Source organism: Engraulis encrasicolus, chromosome 10 (assembly GCF_034702125.1).
Source record: "Engraulis encrasicolus isolate BLACKSEA-1 chromosome 10, IST_EnEncr_1.0, whole genome shotgun sequence".
Classification (NCBI taxonomy): domain Eukaryota; kingdom Metazoa; phylum Chordata; class Actinopteri; order Clupeiformes; family Engraulidae; genus Engraulis; species Engraulis encrasicolus.
The window spans coordinates 24,653,847-24,674,225 of NC_085866.1; the positions used below are offsets into that span (position 1 = coordinate 24,653,847).

Consider the following 20,379-nt stretch of genomic DNA (forward strand, 5'->3'; position numbering starts at 1 on the left):
CCTTTTTTTCCCTAAAAAGCACTTAAGTGTTAATCGCAAGGTGCAATGACAACACCACGAGTTAGTCTGAGCGTGTGTGTGCGCACAGGAGTGAGTGAATGAGTGAGTGAGCATCCCATCTTCCTGTGTATACCGACTTTGAGCTTGTTTGCATCACTGTGTGTGTGTGTGTGTGTGTGTGTGTGTGTGTGTGTGTGTGTGTGTGTGTGTGTGTGTGTGTGTGTGTGTGTGTGTGTGTGTGTGTGTGTGTGTGTGTGTGTGTGTACACCCTTGCTTCCCACCTTCTTGTGCATGCCGAGCTCTGCGATGAGCTGAGCCAGCAGGTCGTCCAGTGCCCCCTTGTCCTTCTCGTCGTCCCCGTCCAGGTCGGCGGTGAGCATGAGGATGACCTGCATGTAGGGGATGGCCCTCACGCCCCCCACGCTGTGCAGCTGGGACAGGTGCTGAAGAAGACGCTCCAGCAGCATCAGACGCACCATGTGCAGCCTGCAACACATGGTACACAAAGACACAAAAACTTCAGGACTTCACCCGCCCATCATACAGAAGTATACACATTTTACAAAATGAAAAAAAAAACTACACAATTAAAAAAACATTCAGTAATTGCTAATGAAGACTTTCCCTAAACCAAGAAAAGTTCAGAAATCACTACTGAGACAATGGCTACGTGTACATGAGACATTTAATTCAGAATTAAATCCATTTAATTCTGAATAAAGGTTAATTCCACTTTGAAAACGTCATGTAAACACTTCTTAATTCTGAATTAAATGAAAGATCAAAGGACACTCGATGGAACTATTTAATTCTGAATTATTAATTATTATTAATTCAGAATCAAAACAGTCATGTAAATGTAGCAAATGGGTTAAAGAAATGTTTCCAGCATTCCTCTTTCAGGGCACATGTAAACAAAAAGCCCAAAATGGATAAAAAAAAAAATATCCACATGCATGTAAACAAGGTCTCAAGTTCATGACGTGCCTATGTCTATGACGGGCATTGGAAATTAGCCATGGCTAAAAATGCTATGATGCTTTTCAGTTGGGTTTGTATAGCCTACTACATGATGTGTATCTGTCCCCATCGAATAAACCTAACTTAACTGACCTGTTGCTGGTGTGGATGTCCCCCTCAGTCTCGCCCTCCCCCTCCGAGCCCTCTCCCTCCTGCTGGGCCGTGGTGGTGCTGATGGCCCCGGTGCTGGAGCTCACGCTCCCGGGGCCCGCTGGGTGGCCCTCCACCGTCGTGTCCCCATACGCACTGCTGCGACCGGACACTGGAGGAGAGAAAGGAGAGGACACAGTCACAGTCAAGGTGCTAGGTCAGTGGCAAGTTGCACAAAACGAGTGCTCGGTCGTTATGTTTTTTTTTTTTTTTTTTTTTTTTAAATACCGGTATACATATTGATCCACTCTTCAAAGCATCGTCTTGTGATCGCGTTTACATAGTGGCTGATATTTTCTCATCTGAAATCCATGTTTCGAGAACGACCCTACCCTTCACCATATTGTGTTCACCTACTGAGAACACTGTGCTAATATTCTGAACTAAAAATCATTTAAAAAAAAAAATTGAACGTAGGGCGCAGCCAAATTTACATAAAAAAATTGTGCCAAACGCAAACTTAATAATTTCCCTTCTTTATATCGTTTTGCCCTCCTTTTTATTTTCTCTCCTTTCCGTTCCGCTTCTCTCCATCTTATAACTTATTTTTTGTGGGGGGGAGCGACCGGGGCTGTCAAAATTGGTCATAAAACATGGTCTGATCTTCCCGAAAATCACAAGAAGGAATAAGAATAAGAGTATGCTTTAACTAATTCCACCCAAACACAGGACAGCAAGGCATAAGTAAGTACACCAATAAAAATACGATAACATGTAAATGTTTGGGTGGAATTAGTTAAAGAAGACGGTTCCTTCTTGTGATTTCCGGGAAGAGCAGACCATGTTTTATGACCAATTTTGACAGTGCGGTCGGGGGTTTACCATTATGCTCTCCGGCCACCGAGTCGATGGCGCTGCCGCCGCTCTCGGAGCCCACGCTGCCCCCGTGCTCGGCCGGAGAGGTGCGCAGCGTGGAGCCGTCGGTGGCCGCCGTGCTGCCCTCGTCGTCCGAGGCCGGCGCTGAAAGCAGAACCAGAGCTGTTACAGGGGGAAGAAGGAAGAACAACACAGCAGGGCTTTGCTAAGGGCTCGCTCTAACAGGAGGGGTCCAACACAACACAACAGTCACAAGTCACAACACGTCACAGCACAACACAAAACAAAACAAATAAACAACAAAGGACAAAAACATAGTAATCAAGTAACCAAACGAATGAATGAATGAATGAATGAATAAATTACATTTGACACACAAAAATAGCATGCATGCAATTTTACCTCAGATTACTCTGATAAGTAAATATGTACATGATGCGTAAAACTAAGTCTTAACTAAAATCCTTGAAACACTGAATGCAAGGTTTGAATACTAAAGATAGAAGACAATGAAATTGTCAAAGTCATGTATACAATTAATTAAATCTTTAAAGCTAAAACATTCTTTAATTTAAGACATTTTAACACTAACTCTGTACTACTACTAACAACATACAATAACTGCACTTGAAATAACACATATTTCATGGTCTTCCACTTAGTATGCTAGAGCTATCTGTGCTTCACGGGTATGCTATACGGAGAGGATAGTGGTGGTGCATGCCAAAACAGAGGTGATGGTGGTGAGAGAAGAGAGGATTATAACCGGGCAAATACACAGGCCGCGACAAGAGTGAGGCGAGCGACGGAAGTAATTGACTTTGTATTGAGTCGCACGACAAAAGAGATTTTGGAGACTAGAGGCGATTCGCACGCCGAGAGTGACAGTTTGTAGTTGAACTCCTGGCTATGTTATGCTAATGAGCTATGACGCAGTTAAGCAACAAGCCACGACAGCCAATGACTGTGTAGAAGTCAGTGACCACAGCCAATGGGAAAGTTTGAATGCTTGCGTTTTGCTTGTAACGGACATACTGTAGGTTGCTTCAATCGCTCGTATCGCTTGCTGCTGCACAGAAGCGATTATTTGCCGCGTCACGGCCTGTGTATTTGCCTGGTTAGAGTTGGTGAGATGACATAGATATGAACACTAGTAGATGCCAGATTCCGCCTTTTGGCGTGGCGCAACCCTGGGCACCGCTAGCCTGGTGTGACCTGCCCACAATACTTCTCTTCATTTGTATTCATGGGCCGTATCTCAAAGTCAAGGATCCTGGCCTTGCTAGGACGTGAAATGCCCAGTGACTGGATACTCTGCGGAGTTCACTTAAGAGTATCCAATCACTGAGCTTTTTCACATCCTAGCAAGGCCAGGATCCTTGACTTTGAGATACAGTAATGGTCTGGCGGTTCTTTTCTGGGGAGGGTTTAGGGCGAGAGCCGTCTAATCGCTTCAAACCAGAACAGAGGGCAATCCTCCCGCCATTCTAATCGCATCAGGTCAAAGAACCTTCAGACCATGAATAGAAATGAAGAGAAGTATTATGGGCGCATCACCAGGCTAAGGCACCGCCATCTTGACCCGGTATACTGACATTTTTTTAATAGATGCTACCGGCACCTACAGGACAATACGCATATCGCATTGTCACTGACTGATGGCAGCAAAATACCGGGTAAAAACCCCAGTGATCTGAGGTGCATTTCTCGAAAGCATAGTTTCTAACTACGTTAGCAACTTTGTTGGTTGCAATGCAATTTCCCATCGTCAACTACCCAAGTTGCTAACTGCTAACAACTACGCTTTCGAGAAATGCACCCCTGACTTGATGCATTGGTTCTAATCCAAAGGAGGGGTCAGCGCCGTATCTTGTGTTCATATCTATGGGGAGACGGGTGGGGTGGGGGCTGGTCCCTACTAACCTGAGGCGGTGGTGTCGGACAGGGTTCCTGCGTCCAGAGAGGAGGAGCTGGGGGCCTGGCCTGACAGACCCAGACTCTGGAGACCTAGCGCACTGCTGCTGCTCCCTGCACAACACACACACACAAGCACACATCCACTCAGTCCCTAAATAGACTTTATGTATGAGCAAATAGATTCCTCTTCTACGCCCATCCTTTCTTTACAATTTAAAATTTTGTGCTTCAATTCATATTCCATTTGCTGTGTAATTATGCTTTCGTTTGCCTAGTGGCTTTGATTTGCAGGTCAAAAAGTCTGACAGCGGGGAAACATTATTGCTTTCTCCACAGAGGCGGGGTGTCAGCGAAGAATGATGCCACGAGCACAAGGCCGGGACGGGAGGTCAGATAATGAGATCGACTCGAATTGTTCCCTTAGAATTGATAAAACGTTTTACACAACAATGTGTTTATCTAAGGTTCTGGATCAGGATTTGTATACAATTTTATTTTACCCAGTCATATGTATACTTTCCAGCTTGGACAAAGTACAGTGTAACTTATTACAGTGTGTTACAATACAAAATGAGAAGCGTTTTCCATCCTGACCTTGCTGGTCCTGCTGCAGGCTGAGGGCGATGGCCAGCTCCACCATGGTCTCGTCGTCGGCGTCCGGGGGGATGTCCAGCATGGGGGGGAAGCCCTCGGCCCCCGCCAGCAGGGCCTCCAGAGGGGACGGGTTCCCGTTGTTCACGTTCTCCGCCGTCTCCAGCACCATGGACTCCGACTGCAGTAGGGGGAGACACAAAGGAGAGGAGGGTATAAAATAACACCCGCAAGACACACACCGGGGGCAACAGAGATGCTAGACCAGGGATGGGTAACTAACTTTCATGATAAGGAGGGCAAGGAATTTTAAGTCGCCACCATTGGAGGGCCACATGGTCACAAATTTTCGCAAATTCGAAAATACAAAAAGATAACTATACTTTATGCATGTGGCCCCCAGGCTTCCAGTTGCCCATTCCTGTGCTGGATGGTCGTCATCTGCTACTACTACTACTACTACTACTACTACTACTACTACTACTACTACTTCTACTACTACTACTACTTAATACTACCAAACTCCGACTTACTACTAACTCTTACAAATAGGAAGTTTCCAACTGGCTAAATCACCTTTGGATTAAAGAATTTAAATAGAATTCATTTAAATGTAGCTTTTCAATTTAATTTTTAAATTTTAATTTCTAGATTTAGTAGGTTTTTTTTTTCGAGAAACATTGAGATTTCGGATGGATTAATCGGAAATTGAACGATAAGGCAATCAACTAACGATTAATGAATTAATGAATAATTTGCATCCCTAACTATTGCAGAATCAGAATTCCTACAAGTGAATGCTTCTTTTGGCGAAACTCACCACCATCTCGAAATCGCCGTGATCCACCTCGTTTTGTTCCTGGCTCTCCTGGCGTCCGCTCTCGTGGCCCGTGGCCATGCCCGACGGCTGCATTTTGTCATCGGCGTCGTCATCATCATCGTCGTCTTTGTCTCCTGAGGAAAAAATATTACCTACTGAAACATATATCCCCTCAGGTTTACCAACCAGCCACCACTGCTGTATGTGTTTCATAATACAGTCATAGGAAAATGTTTGTACACCCTTTGAAATTTCTTACATATCTGTCAAAATTGGTCATAAAATATGGTCTGATCTTCCCGGAGTCTGCTTTAACTAATTCCACCCAAACATTTACAAATTATCATATTTTTATTCGCCATAAGATGCTAACATTCACAGGACAGCAAGGCATAAGTTAGTACACCTATAAAAATATGATAACATGTAAATGTTTGGGTGGAATTAGTTATTAAAGAAGACTGTTTGTTCCTTCTTGTGATTTCCGGGAAGATCAGACCATGTTTTATGACCCATTTTGAAAGAAATCCAAGGAATTTAAAGGGTGTACAAACTTTTTGCTATGACTGTATGTCTTTTGTGCTCGGATGGTTATAGAGTACGTACCCATGGGTGTGTTGGACCGTGGTGGGGAGGGCAGGGTGACGTGACGCCTCTTGTTTCTGGGCCTCAACACACGGATCAGAGCCTGCTTGCAGGCGAAACTCACAGATGTGTCCTGTTGGCATGACAAAACAGAAATGATTCGTGTTAAAACATTAACACGTTGCGCTCATAATATATAATATACTTCACAATATATAATATACTTCACGAGGCTACCATGTATACTGGGCTTTAAATGAATGCTTTTCATCACCAAAATAGCTAATAGATGATGATCTTACTAGAAAAACACACACTCACTTAAGGGTCAAAGTGGCTAGTAAGTTGCTCTTTTCTATCTGCCAAGCACAAGGTTTACCGGCATTTGGCTGGTGTTCATTTAGAGCCTTGCATGTATGAACAGACACAAGAGTGTTGAAATAACTTAAATCTTCAGGAATGCAATAACGTACCGGACAGAGCAGCATCTGCATGTAGATTTTGGAGGCGACGTTAATGTAGTCCAGTTCACAAGTGCAGTAGCCATGGATGATATCCACAAGGGCATTCACTGTGGCCTCAATGTGGGTCAGGCCTGCAACAACACATTGCAATTGAAAAGTCAAACATCAAGACATCTTAAAAGCAAAATTACTATTACTACTATTACTACTACTTTATGGTACCATTTTAATTTCAAAGTATCCAATTTTATTAACACAGTGTTGCGTGAGTAAGTGCGTGTGGTACCTGGCAGGCAGGCGGGAGCCAGGAAGGCATTCTTTGGCTTGAGGGCGTGCAGCTTCCAGAAGTTATTGACCAGCTGCATGATGAAGTTGCAGCCTTCACCATCAGCCTGCTTCTGGCCGTCTTCAGTCATGTCTGTGGAAGATATTCGACAAATGATTGATATATTGGAAGCAATTATCTGGGTGTTTCTTTATCGAAAGATATATGAAATCTGACATTGCAGCAGTTTTGACTCAAACTCAACTCAAACTTTCTAGGAACGAAGATTACGGCATATTTGAACTCAAATAGGATATTTGAGGAATTCAGTTGTTTAGACAGAGAGCAGGTGCACAGTGCGGGAGGGTTACCTGATTCAGGGTGGGGGAGTTTGGTTTCGGTGAAGTGCACCAGGTTGCTGGGCCGCATGATGGCGATGGAGCGGGCTGTGATCACCAGCCTCTGGAACACGTCAGGGTCCAGATCTCTCATGTCCTTACTGCAGCTACTCAGACACTGCACTGCATTACTCAGCAGAGACTGATCCTGCATGGGGGGGGGAGGAGGAGAGAGAGAGAGAGACAGAGGAAGAGAGAGAGAGAGAGAGAGAGAGAGAGACAGAGGAAGAGAGAGAGAGAGAGAGAGAGAGAGAGAGAGAGAGAGAGAGAGAGAGAGAGAGAGAGAGAGAGAGAGAGAGAGAGAGAGAGAAAGAGAGCGAGAGAGAGAAAAGAGAGTGAGAGAGAGAGAAAGAGAGAGAGAAAGAGAGAGAGAGAGAGAAAGACAGAGAGAGAGAGAGAGAGAGAGAGAGAGAGAGAGAGAGAGAGAGAAGGGGATTTAAGCCAGTTCCATTAGTTCTGTTTCAACATGGTTAAAAAAAAAAAACAGTGCACAGCCTGTGTGCATGTTGTGCGTTGTTTTTGTGTGTTTGAGAGCATTCATTTGTGTGTGTGTGTGTGCGTGCATGCATATGTGCGTTTCTGTGCTAATACCTTGTGGTTGTGGTAGGCGACGCGGCTGGTGTGCAGGCTGGCCAGCAGGCCTTTGGTCTGCTGCTGTACCCCTGCTGGGGTGGGCATGGAGAGCAGCAGTGTGGCCAACTCCAGAGCTGCAGTCTTATTCTTCTCCTGCACAAACACAACCACAAAGGGTTAATGCCCAATTAATAGACAGACAGACAGACAGACAGACAGACAGACAGACAGACAGACAGACAGACAGACAGACAGACAGACAGACACCACAGACACCACGGATAGACGGATAGACGGATAAATAGACAGACAGACGGATAGACAGACAGGGGGAAACATAGACAGACAGATAGATAGTAGAGAAGAGTACTTTCATTATTCCAGAGGGAAATTAGATAGATAGATAGATAGATAGATAGATAGATAGATAGATAGATAGATAGATACATAGATAGATAGATAGATAGATAGATAGATAGATAGATAGATAGATAGATAGATAGATAGATAGATAGATAGATAGAAAGACAGGCAGGCAGGCAGACAGACAGATGGACAGCCAGACAGAGAGCTAAATAGACATAGCTTTTTTGATAACCTTTACAGTAAAGGTACTGACGGCACTGTACTGTACACATACTCCTACACCTAAACCACAGTATTACATTTACATTCATATTACCAAAGCACTGATTACTGTAGCTTCACAAATAGTCACACTGATCCATTTGCATTCTTAAAATCAAATACAGGCTATTTATGTTGCAGATAATGTTAATCACGTCTTGCTCGAAACCCAGAAAATTGATGTTGAAAAAATGAAAATTTATGTCGCATCAAAATGTTGTATGATGATGCAATAATCTACAAATCATTGCACAATGTCCAGTACCCTACTTGGATTCCTTTGAGCGTACTGCTTTCCACATGACCACCAGATGAACATGACATCTTTTTTTTTGGCCCAGCCGTGGCTCAATCGGCTGGGCACTAGACTGCTAGACCGGCGAGCCGGGTTCGAGTCCGGTCCGGGTCATTTGCCAAGCCTTCCCCCTCTGTCTCTGCCCTCTCGCTTCCAATCACCCTTTATACTGTCCTGTCGCAAAATAAAGGCTTAAAACCCCCCCAAATCTCAAATCTCAATCTCAAAACATAACAATAGAAAATAACATTTCTTGTAATGGAAAGAGGGACTCTTACCTTCTCAGTGGAGGAGCCCACAGCAAAACAGCTCTCCAGTGCCTCTAGAGAGCTGACCACCAGTCTACGAGGGAGGGATGCACGAGAAAGCAGTTAGTACAGGCACACAATCTCATCCATGTATCAATAAATAATAAAACGAGTCACAGCTAAATTCAAGTGCACACAGCAACAGCAAGACCCAAATGCAAAAAAAGATCACATTGCTGATTGGATGCAACAGCATGAAGCCATTGTGAAAGAGACATACAAGAACAACTCAATCCAGTTTCAGTTCTCATCAATTACATCACATCAACAGAGCTAGTTGCCACTGCCAAAGTCAACTTTTTAAAACACAAGCCCCTATCATTACAATGGCTTCAGTCTTTTGTCTCGTGTCTAAGTGTAAAATCAACCACACACGCATACATTCACATACACATACGAACCCACAAGCGCACGCTCGCACATACACACTCAAATGTGCAAACACCATGCAAACAAGCAGAGAAAGGGCGATTACTAACCGGTCCAAGGTTGATAAGGACTCAGTTTCACAACTTTTTTATCGATTTTTTTTTGTTTTGGGAGCAAAGAAAAAGAAAAATGTGTGAGGATCACAAGAAAGAAACATGTAAAAACCAAACAAAAAGAGATTTCTTTTTTAATAAAAAGGAAGAATGTCAACATGGGAAATTTGTTAGGCATGCAATAAAAAGGCCGTTAATGACAGCTGCCATGCTCACAACACATTACAAACACTAGAGAACACACGCACACGCACGCACACGCACACGCACACGCACACACACACACACAGATATGAACACACCTCACCTGCCACCAAGGCTACACAGACAGACACACATACGCACTAACATACCCACATTCACATACACGCACTCCTCGCCTCTACACACCTCACAGCATAACATTCACAACTCACTTCCATCTATAACAAAAGGATTGGAAAGTAGGAGGTCACTGCATTTCACTGGGAGTTCAATTGGGATCTGAGGCTTTCGCGTACATACACACCAAACACATTTGTGTGTATGCAAAAAAACAGGCACACAAAATGCAGGTCAGCATTTTAGAAAAGGGCATAGAAAAAAAGACAAGTTGGACAAAATAAAACTAAAACTAAACAAACTGAACAGAGCATGGCTATCTCACATTACTTGACATTCAAGATCTCTTTATAGAGGGAAGGGAGGGATTCCAAGAACATGGTTAAGAGATAAACCTAGCTAAGGTAACACTTTATTTGACGCCGGTAACACTTTACTTGACGCCGGTGTCATAAGCATAAGCATTAAGTCATTACAGAGTCGTAATAGTGTCATGGCATGATAACCTTGGGTTGTCTTTGCCATAACCGAATGTCACTTGAGGCCAACAGTCATAAAATGTTTACGACATGGAAATAATATTTATGACTTATCTATGACTGTGTCATGACACTTATGACACTGTAATGACATGCTTATGACAACGGCGTCAAGTAAAGTGTTACCGAACCTGCTAATAGATAGCCTGCAGGCATCATTTAGTCAAGATTCCAGGATTTTATATTAGCCGATTTATCACTACCCCCAACTTCATGTTACACTGAAAAACATTGCAAACCATTTAAATGTAAAAGGTAAGTTGCCCTGCTGCCTTAAAGGTGCACCGTGTAATATTTTTAGCAGTTCATTTCCAGAATCCATGCTGCCCATTCACAAATGTTATCCTTTTAAATACTTACCACCACCATCAAATTTTAAGTATTCAATATGACTGAGGAAATTGCACTTTTCTTACATGAAAAGGGGGATCTTCTCCATTGTCTGCCAGTTTGAATTTCCAGAAATAGACATTTTTAGCTGCATAACGTACTGGGCTTTGGTCATACTAGTAAATATTGGTTTATTATTCATGAAAAGATCAAATTTTGTATTAGGCAGCACAGTTGCACTCTGGCCACCCCATCCCACCATCTTACACGGTGCACTTTTAAGTTAATTCGTTAACTTGAGAGAGTCGATTTGAGTTAAGCCTCGAGTTGAGTTGAGATAACTTGCAAACTTAAGGCAGGACGGTATATGACTTTTTACCGTTTAACTGGCTGCAATGTTTTACAGTGTTGTAACCACATATGGTTTGGCATCTGAACCATCTTCTTGCAATACCCCTCAGATCTAATTGACTGAGAATCGTACACAGACACAATAAAACACACACACACTCAGTGCGTGTGTGTGTGTGTGTGTGTCCCTGGCCATACCTCTCCAGGACGGTGCCACTGGTGGAAGCGGGGGTGGCGATGTCACTGTCGCTGCCGCCATTGCCGGGGTTGAGGTTGGGGCTGCAGACATTGTTTACGGAGGCCGAGGGGAAGTCCTCGGGCGGCTCGTCCGGCCAGCCAAACTGCTCCTTGGTCTTGCCGTAGATCTTCACAGAGTCCAGCATGGTCACGCCTGCGGGGTCTACCGAAGCTCCGACTAGAGAGGAAAGAGGAGAAGGGAAGAGGAAAAGCAAAACATTTCATGACCCACTTGAAACGGAGGCCAACTAGCAGAGTGTGGTGTGGAACGTTAGTAAACCTCCCTCCCGAAGCATCATACAGTATCATTAGTGCGGAGCTATCGGTCTGGTCCTTTAGCTCAGCGGTATCTTTCTGTGCCTCCCATACCCGAATTGGAGCATTGACTAGGAGGTGGCGGGTTCGAGCCTAGAGTGGCGAACTACGCAGGAAGACCTCAGTTACACACTGAAAAGATTTTTTTAGATTAATTTGGGACGTAGTAGTTTTAAAAGTTTAAGATCGATAAACCCAAAGAGATGCAGCACTGTGATCGACCAAAGAACTTGCAATCTGATGCAGCCCTAAATAGGCTGTAGTGTCCAACAAGATAGGCTGTGTTAATTCTGAATTATAATGAGCATATGAACAGTCATGGAACTGGATAAAACCTTATCTTTAAGTCAGTTAGTCAGAGGACCTGGTTAAGATGGCTTTAACTTCACGCCATTAAGATATTGATGTTCCATCCTACTATTACTAACAATAATAACACATAGTTTTATACAAATCCTTCCTAGGCCTTTATGACACCTACTGGCCTTATTTTAAGTTTCATTTAACTTAATTTTATTCATGTGTTGTTGTTTTTTTGTTGGGGAATGCTTCTATTTTATTTTATTTCATTTAAGTATATTGTGTGACCGTTGACATACACGTACTCGCTTTTATCTCAGCAGAAAAGTGAACAGTTTGTACCGTCAAAATGTTTCAATAAAAATGAAAAATGTTGATCACAAAAAAAGTAACTTACTGAATATGGAGAGCTTCTTGTCTGCCTGTAGTGCCTCCTCGCGCGTGAAGGGGAAGTCAAACCAGCGCGCACGTGTCAGGTTGAGCTGCATGCTGCGGCCAAACACCTCCACGTAGGACGGTGCCCGCTCGATGGCCTGCGTGCCAGACTGCACCCGCATGCCCGTCATCACCATGGAGCTGTTGTTGTTCACAACCTCCACTGTGAAGCCGCCAGGCTGTCATGACAACAAGGCAAGGCAAAAAGTTATAGATGCCCAATGCATTAAAAAGCCCTTCAAAAATAACCGATTTGATTTGTCAAGAACCAACAAATATGTTTCTTAGATAGTCCATTAAAAACAAACAAGCTTTGACTCAAATTTTACCAAGTAAAGCTGAAGAGAAATACTGTAGTAAGGGTTCTGATGAGTTAAAGGGGACTTTGGGAGGCTTGTTATGTAACCAAAGGGGCGTTTCTTCAAAAAAGGTTGAGAAAAACTGGAGTACACCGTACCTTGGTGTTGGCCACGTACATCCCTGTGGAGTTGAGGCGGTGCTTGATCTGCTGTCCGTTGTAGACCTGCAGCAGGTCGTTGCCTCCAAACTCCACCTCCGTCAGCTGCTGGTTGTGCTCAAAGAAGTCCACTGGGAACGTCACCTGGCTCGACGCCCTCGTGGCTGATTGGAGGGCAGAAAAGAAAAAAAGAATTAATTTCTCAAAATATCAAAACAACCTCATCAGAACTAGAGATGGCCCACTCTGACACTGACAGTGGAGTCCATGAGGGTTGGCAAAGTGCATTCAAAAGAGCCTTTTCCCAGTGACTATTGCAACGTCCCAATGGTGGGGCTGTGTCTGGTAAGAGGCTACACATGCAAATATATACATTAAAAAACAGAAGTGGTTGCGTACTGGCGGCGGCGGCCTTGCGCTTGCGCACAGGCTTCATGACGCTGATGACGCTGCTGGGCTGCAGGGAGGGCTGCAGCCAATAGGAGGTGTTCTCCACGTTGGCCATGTAGATACGCAGGCTGCCGTCCTCACACAGCAGGATCATGGTGGTGCGCTGCTGCTCGTTACTCGCCGTGTGGCGGATAGCCACCATGTCCTGGATCTGAGGAGGAGGAGGAGGAGGAGGAGAGAGGGAACAGAAAGAAAAGGAGGAGGAGGAAGAGGAGGAGGGAGAGATAGAAAGAGGAGGAGGAGGAGGAGGAGGAGAGAGGAGGGGAGGGAGGAGAGGATAGAAAGAGGGAGAGGAGAGGAGGAGGAGAGAGGGAACAGAAAGAGGAGGAGGAGGAGGGAGAGAGGATGGAAAGAGGAGGAGGAGGAGGAGAGAGAGAAGAGAGGGGAGGGAGGACAGGATAGAAAGAAGGAGAGGAGAGCAGGAGGAGAAAGAGGAGGAAGAGAGAGGGAACAGAAAGAGGAGGAGGAGGAGGAGGAGGGAAAGAGGATAGAAAGAGAAGAGAGATGCATAGAGAGGGTCAAACAGAGAAGCAGATAGACAGAAATATGGAGAGGAGAGAGAGAAGGATTTAATACAGCGGACCCGTCAACAAAAGTATACTGGGTTTCCTATTACATTTGAATGTGTTCACTGCAGTTTCCTTGAGGAACATGTTTGGTGCATATTTATTATTGCCCACTATCTTCGCCTTTTTTTTTTTTACTGTGGCCGACTAAGAGCAAAGTGAGAAGTGTATGTACAGACCTTGGCCTTGGCGGGCAGTGTCTTGATCTCCTGGATGAGGAACGTGTCCGGCTTGACCATGATGACCAGCGGGATGCCAGTGGTCTGTTGCACGCAGCACACCAGGCCGGGGTGGTTCAGCACCTCCGACCACTGGCACAGAGCAGGGGACGTCTTACTGCCGCCGTTGGAGCTGGAGAGATGGAGAGACACAGACACAGACACAGACACACACACACACACACACACACACACACACACACACACACACACACACACACACACACACACACACACACACACACACACACACACACACACACACACACACACACACACACACACACACACACACGAGAATACATCATCTTCAGCAAGGTAGGGCAATGAAGTACTTACACTGATATTATAGGCACTGACGTGTCAATCCTTTTCAGTTACTCCCCACCCTCCCTTCCGCTAACTAAACTAGATAGGTCTTCATCTTGTGTGTTTGGGTGTCACATCCCTGAACTACGCCCTGTCACCTTGGATGACTAGCTGGCTGGCTACTTACCCCTTGACGTTGATGGTGAAGAGTCTCTGCATGTCCATGTTGCTGCGGTTGACAGTGGCGGCGAAGGACTTGCCCTGGTTATAGCTGAAGAAGAGCATCTGCAGCACGTGGGAGTAGTACACCGACACGCCACCGCCCGCCACCTGACCGTTACTGTCCTGGAATACAACACATGACAACACACACTCTTTCAGATTTCCATGCTTTCAATCAACGCATTTTTTTCAGTTCTTGAAATTAATAAATCTGCAATTACTACAACCCATCTGCAATCATTGAAACCATCACAATCCTTCCATCCATCCTGTCCAATCCAATCCATCTGTTGCCTTCGTCAGTGTCTCCAGTGGAGACACTGACAAAGGCAACAGCCGAAACGTTTGTCTACACTTCTGCTGCTATGTAAATAAAAAAATAAAAAAGAAGAAAAGAAGAACCCGAGTGCGATCCACTTTTTCACCTTCAAAGTTTTTCAACTGGAGACGCACCACACGGAAGAGCGCGGTGTATCATCAACTACTACAATCCAATCCATCTGAAAATACTGCAATCAATCTGCAATTATTGAACTACATGATTTCAGTATGCTCATGACTCAAAACCAAGAGAATTGACCCAAAATGATGAATGTGAAACAGACATTCACAACAGATATTCAAACGTTCTAAATAAAAGCTTATCTGAAGTTTGTTTTTGGTTCATTTACAGTAATGCCATGATTAGCTCGAAAGTGTTCACTTGAAAAATAAAGAATGCAACAGGAGCAGTCATTCATCTTTCTGTTCACAGTTTTTTTATCCTGCATCTACGTCTTGGATGTGCGCACGACAACTTTACTTGACTGCCTTGCCTAATATATATATATTTTTAAATGATGCGGTACCTTGAGGTCGTCGTGGTTGATCTCCAGCACGTTGGTGACGTAGAAGGGCCCGTGCTGTGCGCTGCTGGACTCGTCCATCACCTGCGTGTACATGTAGCCGGCCGACGACATGATGACGATGATGTTCTTGCCCTCCTCATTGAAGAGGAAGGTGGCGTCGCGGATCTTGGAGCTGGGCAGCAGGAAGTAGTACATGGGGCTCAGCGCGTCCACCGACAAGTCATAGATCTGACGTGGAGAGAAAAACAATTTAAAAAAAGGACATATTCGTTATACATGGGTTCTACATTTTTGTTTTCTCCTGACTGCGCTAAACCAGCTATGCACAACTCAACCTCTGTCGGTCAAAAAATTAGCTCATGTGGTAGGCTGCCAGTGTCTTGCCCCTCCTCACAACAACCGTGTTGACAAACAAAAACAAAAAACATCTATAGCTGCTAGCTGAGGGAGCTTTATTGAATGACGATATTTGAGACACAATGAAGAAAAGCAAAGGACTTCATCAGAGAGTCGTATCTTTCTATGAGCCTACATAATGTTATGTATGTATCTTCCGCTGAACTTGGGATTTTTTTTCATACACCTCAGCTGGCAGGTGTATTGGTGATAACCCATGGGTCACTCGTCAGACAATTTGAAAAAGCTCCCGCACACTGATCATTTCGCTGCAAAATGGTCAGTGTGCAGAAGCTTTTGCAAAACGAATGTATCCTTGACTCAACAGCAGACTCTTCAGATGCCTTGGGGAATCCAATAATAGTCAAGGTTGGTACGACATGTGACCTGTGAACTGGCCAACAGACAAACAAATAAGAGTGCTCACTTTAACAAAGTCAGCGGTGATGATGGCGAGTTCGGTCTGGGATCCGGGCAGCCAGATGGCCTTGATGATGAAGTTGCCAGTGGCCAGCTGAGGATGCAGCACCAGGTGGTCCGATACCGAGCCCGTGCTGCTGAACGTCAACACATGGCAGTCCTACAGGGGGCGCAATATTAGAGTCAATGTTAATAACCAAACACAAAATACGCTTCCCATTCTGCAGCCATTCACCAACAATATAATAAGACTCCACATCTCATTGATCTCGATATCACTGAAATAATGAAAAGACTTGGAACATGAATTCAATATTCTCAGACAAATTTGTCTCAGTTTTACACCCAACTTATTCTATGACAAGACAACAATTAATTACCTTTCTTAACATGTCAAATGGAAATATACAACTGTAAACGTACAGCTTTCAATTAAAAAAAAAAGATATATATATTAAATTCAATTTATTTATAAATCAACATCTCATCTTTCATCTCTGTCTGACCTTGAGTCCGCAGACTGCCAGGTAGTCCTCGTTGCAGGGGTTTCCTGTGAGGCTGAGCACTGTGAAGGGCACGGGGGCCGAGGCCAGACGTGTAAGGGTCAGCTTCCTCTTGCTGGAGTCCGCCTGCTTCAGCAGCGCAGACAGCTGCAGCACCGTGATCTGCAATGCACATGAGACACAGCAGCATATAAGGGGTTCCATTTTAAAATATGCATTGCATGCTTCATTAGTTTCAGAGATGTTTGTCAGTAATGACATTCCTTCCACATGCCAGCTATATATGAAGTAGAAATCAAGTAATCAGGAAGTAACAAAAGGAATTTTGAAGACATTTGCATGAACTAGTTACGCACATGCACGTACACATACAAAAATGAGTGTGAGTGCGCACACAGAGATGTACACAAAGAGACAGACGTCTCTAGTGTTCACGCTGTGTATACACATCTAACACACACACACACACACACACGTACAGACGTACACACGTACACACAAACACACACACTGCCCCGTGCTCACCTTCCCCTTCTCGTGGCTGACGGCGAGGTGCTGCCTGCGTCCGTGGGGTGAGGAGAGCACACACATGGCCACGCGGCGCAGCACGTGAGCGCTGATCAGCTGGCGGATGGTCTGGCCCTGGTCGCCACTGTAGTTCATGCGCACGTTCTCAAACGCCCCCTCCTGGGAGCCCAGCGTGGGAACCTGAGGAACACAGAAAATTAAGTCATTAGAATTACACTTTCCGTAACGCTTTACTTGACGCTGGTGTCAAATGTATGACGTAACACTGTCATAAATATTGTGTCAAGGATAACAGTCATAAAATGTTTATGACATTTAGTGACATTGTTTAGGTTGTCTTAACCAAAACCAAATCTCAACTCTTCATAATCATAAAGTGTTTATGATATTGACATGTTTATGACTCATACATGACTCTGTCATGACACAGTTTTGACACTGTTATGGCACTTGTCGTGGCATGTGTTTGACGCCGGCATCAGGTTAAGTGCAAACAAACTTTCTAATGTGAAGTGACACTAAAGCACTTTTATCTTCTTCCCAAGATGCCATTTTCCCTGCTGCCATGAAGATGAATTTGATAACCAATCCTTCTACTATTGACTGCAACTTGCACTTAGCTGTGAATCAATCTCAATTTCATTAACAACACAAACTTACACACATCAATAACCTAACCTCAATCAGTCCACCATGCGACTCCATGCTCCATGCTTAACCAACAATGATAGGAGCAGGGCTCTAAATTAACACCAGCCAAACGGCCAAATGCTGGTGAAATTTCCATTTGGCTGGTAGAAAAGACCAACTTACTAGACACTTTGACCCCTTAGTGAGTATGTGTTTGGCTAGTAAGATTAACATCTACTAGTCATTTTGGCTGTTGATGGAAAAAACAAGGTAATTTACGGCCCTGGATAGGAGTGTGTTGGTGTACGAACCATGAGCTGGTCGGTCATCTCGACACTCTTGTCTTGCGTGTGGAGCTCGTGCAGGGCCTGCTGGGCGCGACTGCTGGAGCCCACGGCTGACGCCTGCTGAAAGTTGGTCTGGATGGCATCCATCAGGAAGATCAACATCTCCAGGATCAGAGCAGCCGTACTGGAGCTCGACTAGAGAGGGTGAGGGGAAATAAGATGGAGAAAGAGAGAGAGGAGGAGCAGGAAGAAGAGGTGGAAGAGAGGAGAGAGGTGGAAGAGAAGAGAAAAGAGGTGGAGGAAAGGAGCAGGAAGAAGAGGTGGAAGTGAGGATAGAAGAGGTGGAAAAGAAGAGAGAAGAGGTGGAAGAGAGGATTAGGAAAAAGAGGTGGAAGAAAGGACAGAAGAGGTGCAAGAGAGGAGCAGGAAGAAGAGGTGGAAGAGAGGAGAGAAGGAGAGGGCAGAATAGGGTAGCGATTCTGTTAGTAAGTTAAGAAGTCGGCAATCCAGACAGTATTCCAACAGACCGAAATGTGTATGCATAAACTTATTTCAATAGAGAGCAACAACATTTCTCAACAAACACAATGTGCTACAGGATAACTGGTTGAACGCATACAGCAATCGATCACAACTCCATCATCAGTCAAACTAAATCAGTGCAGTACACGAAAGGGAAAACACCAGTATCTCACCACTTGTGCGAGCAGGTCCTCGCGGCAGCCCTCGATGTTCTTGCAGACGCTGCTCTTCTTGGGCTTGTCGTCGTCGCCGGGCTTGCCGTCGCAGATGGTGACCTTGGCCTTGTCAGCGGGCGAGGAGCTCTGGTGGCGGATGGCGCTCTCGGGCATGCGCATCTCGCTCTGGAAGGCAGACGACTCTTTCATGGTGGAGCCCATGCCACTGCTGGGACTGCGCTTCACCAGGGCCTGCGGGGAGGAGGGGGGGGGGGGTGAGGGGGATAGGATGGTGTGTATACATACACACGTGCACCAACAAGCACACACACAAACAAGCACGCACACCAACAAGCACGCACAGACACACACACAGACACACACGCACAGATACAAACGTACACGCACAGACACACACACGCACAGACACACACAGACACAAACGTACACGCACACAGACACGCACACAAACAAGCACGCACACGCACACACACACACGTGTTTTCACATACATATGCACACAGACACGTACAAACAAACAAAGACACAAAGTATACACATACACACACAGGGAGAGAAAGAGAGATGAAAGTCAGAAATGCATTTCTTATGTCTACCATATTGATAATAATTGAAAATAATAAATGATGATGATGACTTTAGGACACAAACATGACCAAAGGACTGGGGATGGCGAATGAGTCTGGTGTTTTTGGTTTTAGCTTCCTAGCATTATCTCTTGAATATCATTTTTTAAATAATCACATGCGCATAATGGAACTTGGGTATGTTGTGACGACTTATGGGAAATACTGCAGCAAAGCCAGAGAGGTCAATGAAATGACCTCAGTGACCTTGGCATGACACGTGCAGGAGGGATGTATGATTCCAATTGTCAAGGCCAAAAAAGGAAACAGAAAAAAATAGGGAAAAAATCTAACACAAATGAATACAAGCAAGGCATAATGTATACTTTTGAATCAGGCCAGACAACAATAAACAGAAATGCGTGGGGATGCGAGTGATTGGTTGGAGAGAAGTTTGGAAGGGGATTGGAAGGGGATTGAAGGGGGAATGGGGAAAGGGGGGGGATTGATTGGTTGGGGGGTTGATAGTATTTTGAGTTTGGAACAAATCAAATGAGGAAAGTGATTTGCAATCCAAAGTTACCGCAGCTGTTCTCTTGCCATGATGCCCTGAGGAGATGGTATTCGGTCTCACCTGGCAGCTGCCATCCTCCTTGGCACCGCAGTCACAGAAGAAAGAGCCGTACTTGGCATAGGAGATCTCGTGGTCTTTGTGACAGACCTTGGCACACACTGTGCACACACCTACCCCATCCACCATCTTGCACGTATGACAGTGATACCTGTGGGTGGGGGGGTGTTGGATAAGCAGGGAAGTGAATGCAAATTAGTTATTGTAGTAGGCTACATGGGAAAGGAAAGGGCAGATTTTACATACTATAAATTCTCCAACATAGGCTGGGGCCTTTGTTTATTCAACTGCATTGAGGCCTATACCTTTTATTGGAAACAGGCCATAATTAGAGACAGACGTACATTTCTATTTGAGCAAAACAGACTAACAGAAGCGAAAGTAAAAACAAGATGCTGTGCGTATTTCTAAGTATATTATCTCAACACTATGAATGAAGAATAAAATGTAAACGTAATTTAAGTGCTCTGGTGGCTTTCTAATGAGAGTTTGTCTCATCCGTGTATTTCTG

The 20,379-nt window shown here is 44.7% G+C and overlaps 1 protein-coding gene across 17 annotated transcripts in view; it reads right to left on the minus strand.

Annotated features, from left to right (window-relative positions):
• The window catches only part of ubr4 (ubiquitin protein ligase E3 component n-recognin 4), a 106,398-nt gene that overhangs the window by 48,848 nt on the left and 37,171 nt on the right, over positions 1-20,379 (minus strand). For 8 of the 17 annotated variants that reach the window (XM_063208433.1, XM_063208441.1, XM_063208434.1 and 5 more), the window contains 26 exons: positions 19,821-20,019; positions 18,669-18,902; positions 17,998-18,168; positions 17,054-17,236; positions 16,532-16,690; positions 16,033-16,185; positions 15,210-15,437; positions 14,327-14,484; positions 13,792-13,963; positions 12,996-13,197; positions 12,597-12,760; positions 12,102-12,318; positions 11,051-11,267; positions 9,309-9,341; positions 8,800-8,863; positions 7,618-7,752; positions 7,000-7,174; positions 6,650-6,781; positions 6,373-6,494; positions 5,921-6,032; positions 5,315-5,448; positions 4,498-4,675; positions 3,910-4,014; positions 1,993-2,148; positions 1,114-1,282; positions 282-486 (listed from right to left, as the gene is read on the minus strand). In XM_063208433.1, coding sequence (XP_063064503.1) covers positions 282-486; positions 1,114-1,282; positions 1,993-2,148; positions 3,910-4,014; positions 4,498-4,675; positions 5,315-5,448; positions 5,921-6,032; positions 6,373-6,494; positions 6,650-6,781; positions 7,000-7,174; positions 7,618-7,752; positions 8,800-8,863; positions 9,309-9,341; positions 11,051-11,267; positions 12,102-12,318; positions 12,597-12,760; positions 12,996-13,197; positions 13,792-13,963; positions 14,327-14,484; positions 15,210-15,437; positions 16,033-16,185; positions 16,532-16,690; positions 17,054-17,236; positions 17,998-18,168; positions 18,669-18,902; positions 19,821-20,019 — 4,177 coding nt within the window. The remainder of the gene's footprint in view (positions 1-281; positions 487-1,113; positions 1,283-1,992; positions 2,149-3,909; positions 4,015-4,497; positions 4,676-5,314; positions 5,449-5,920; positions 6,033-6,372; positions 6,495-6,649; positions 6,782-6,999; positions 7,175-7,617; positions 7,753-8,799; positions 8,864-9,308; positions 9,342-11,050; positions 11,268-12,101; positions 12,319-12,596; positions 12,761-12,995; positions 13,198-13,791; positions 13,964-14,326; positions 14,485-15,209; positions 15,438-16,032; positions 16,186-16,531; positions 16,691-17,053; positions 17,237-17,997; positions 18,169-18,668; positions 18,903-19,820; positions 20,020-20,379) is intronic. The other 9 variants (XM_063208444.1, XM_063208448.1, XM_063208437.1 and 6 more) reach the window with 6 other exon arrangements.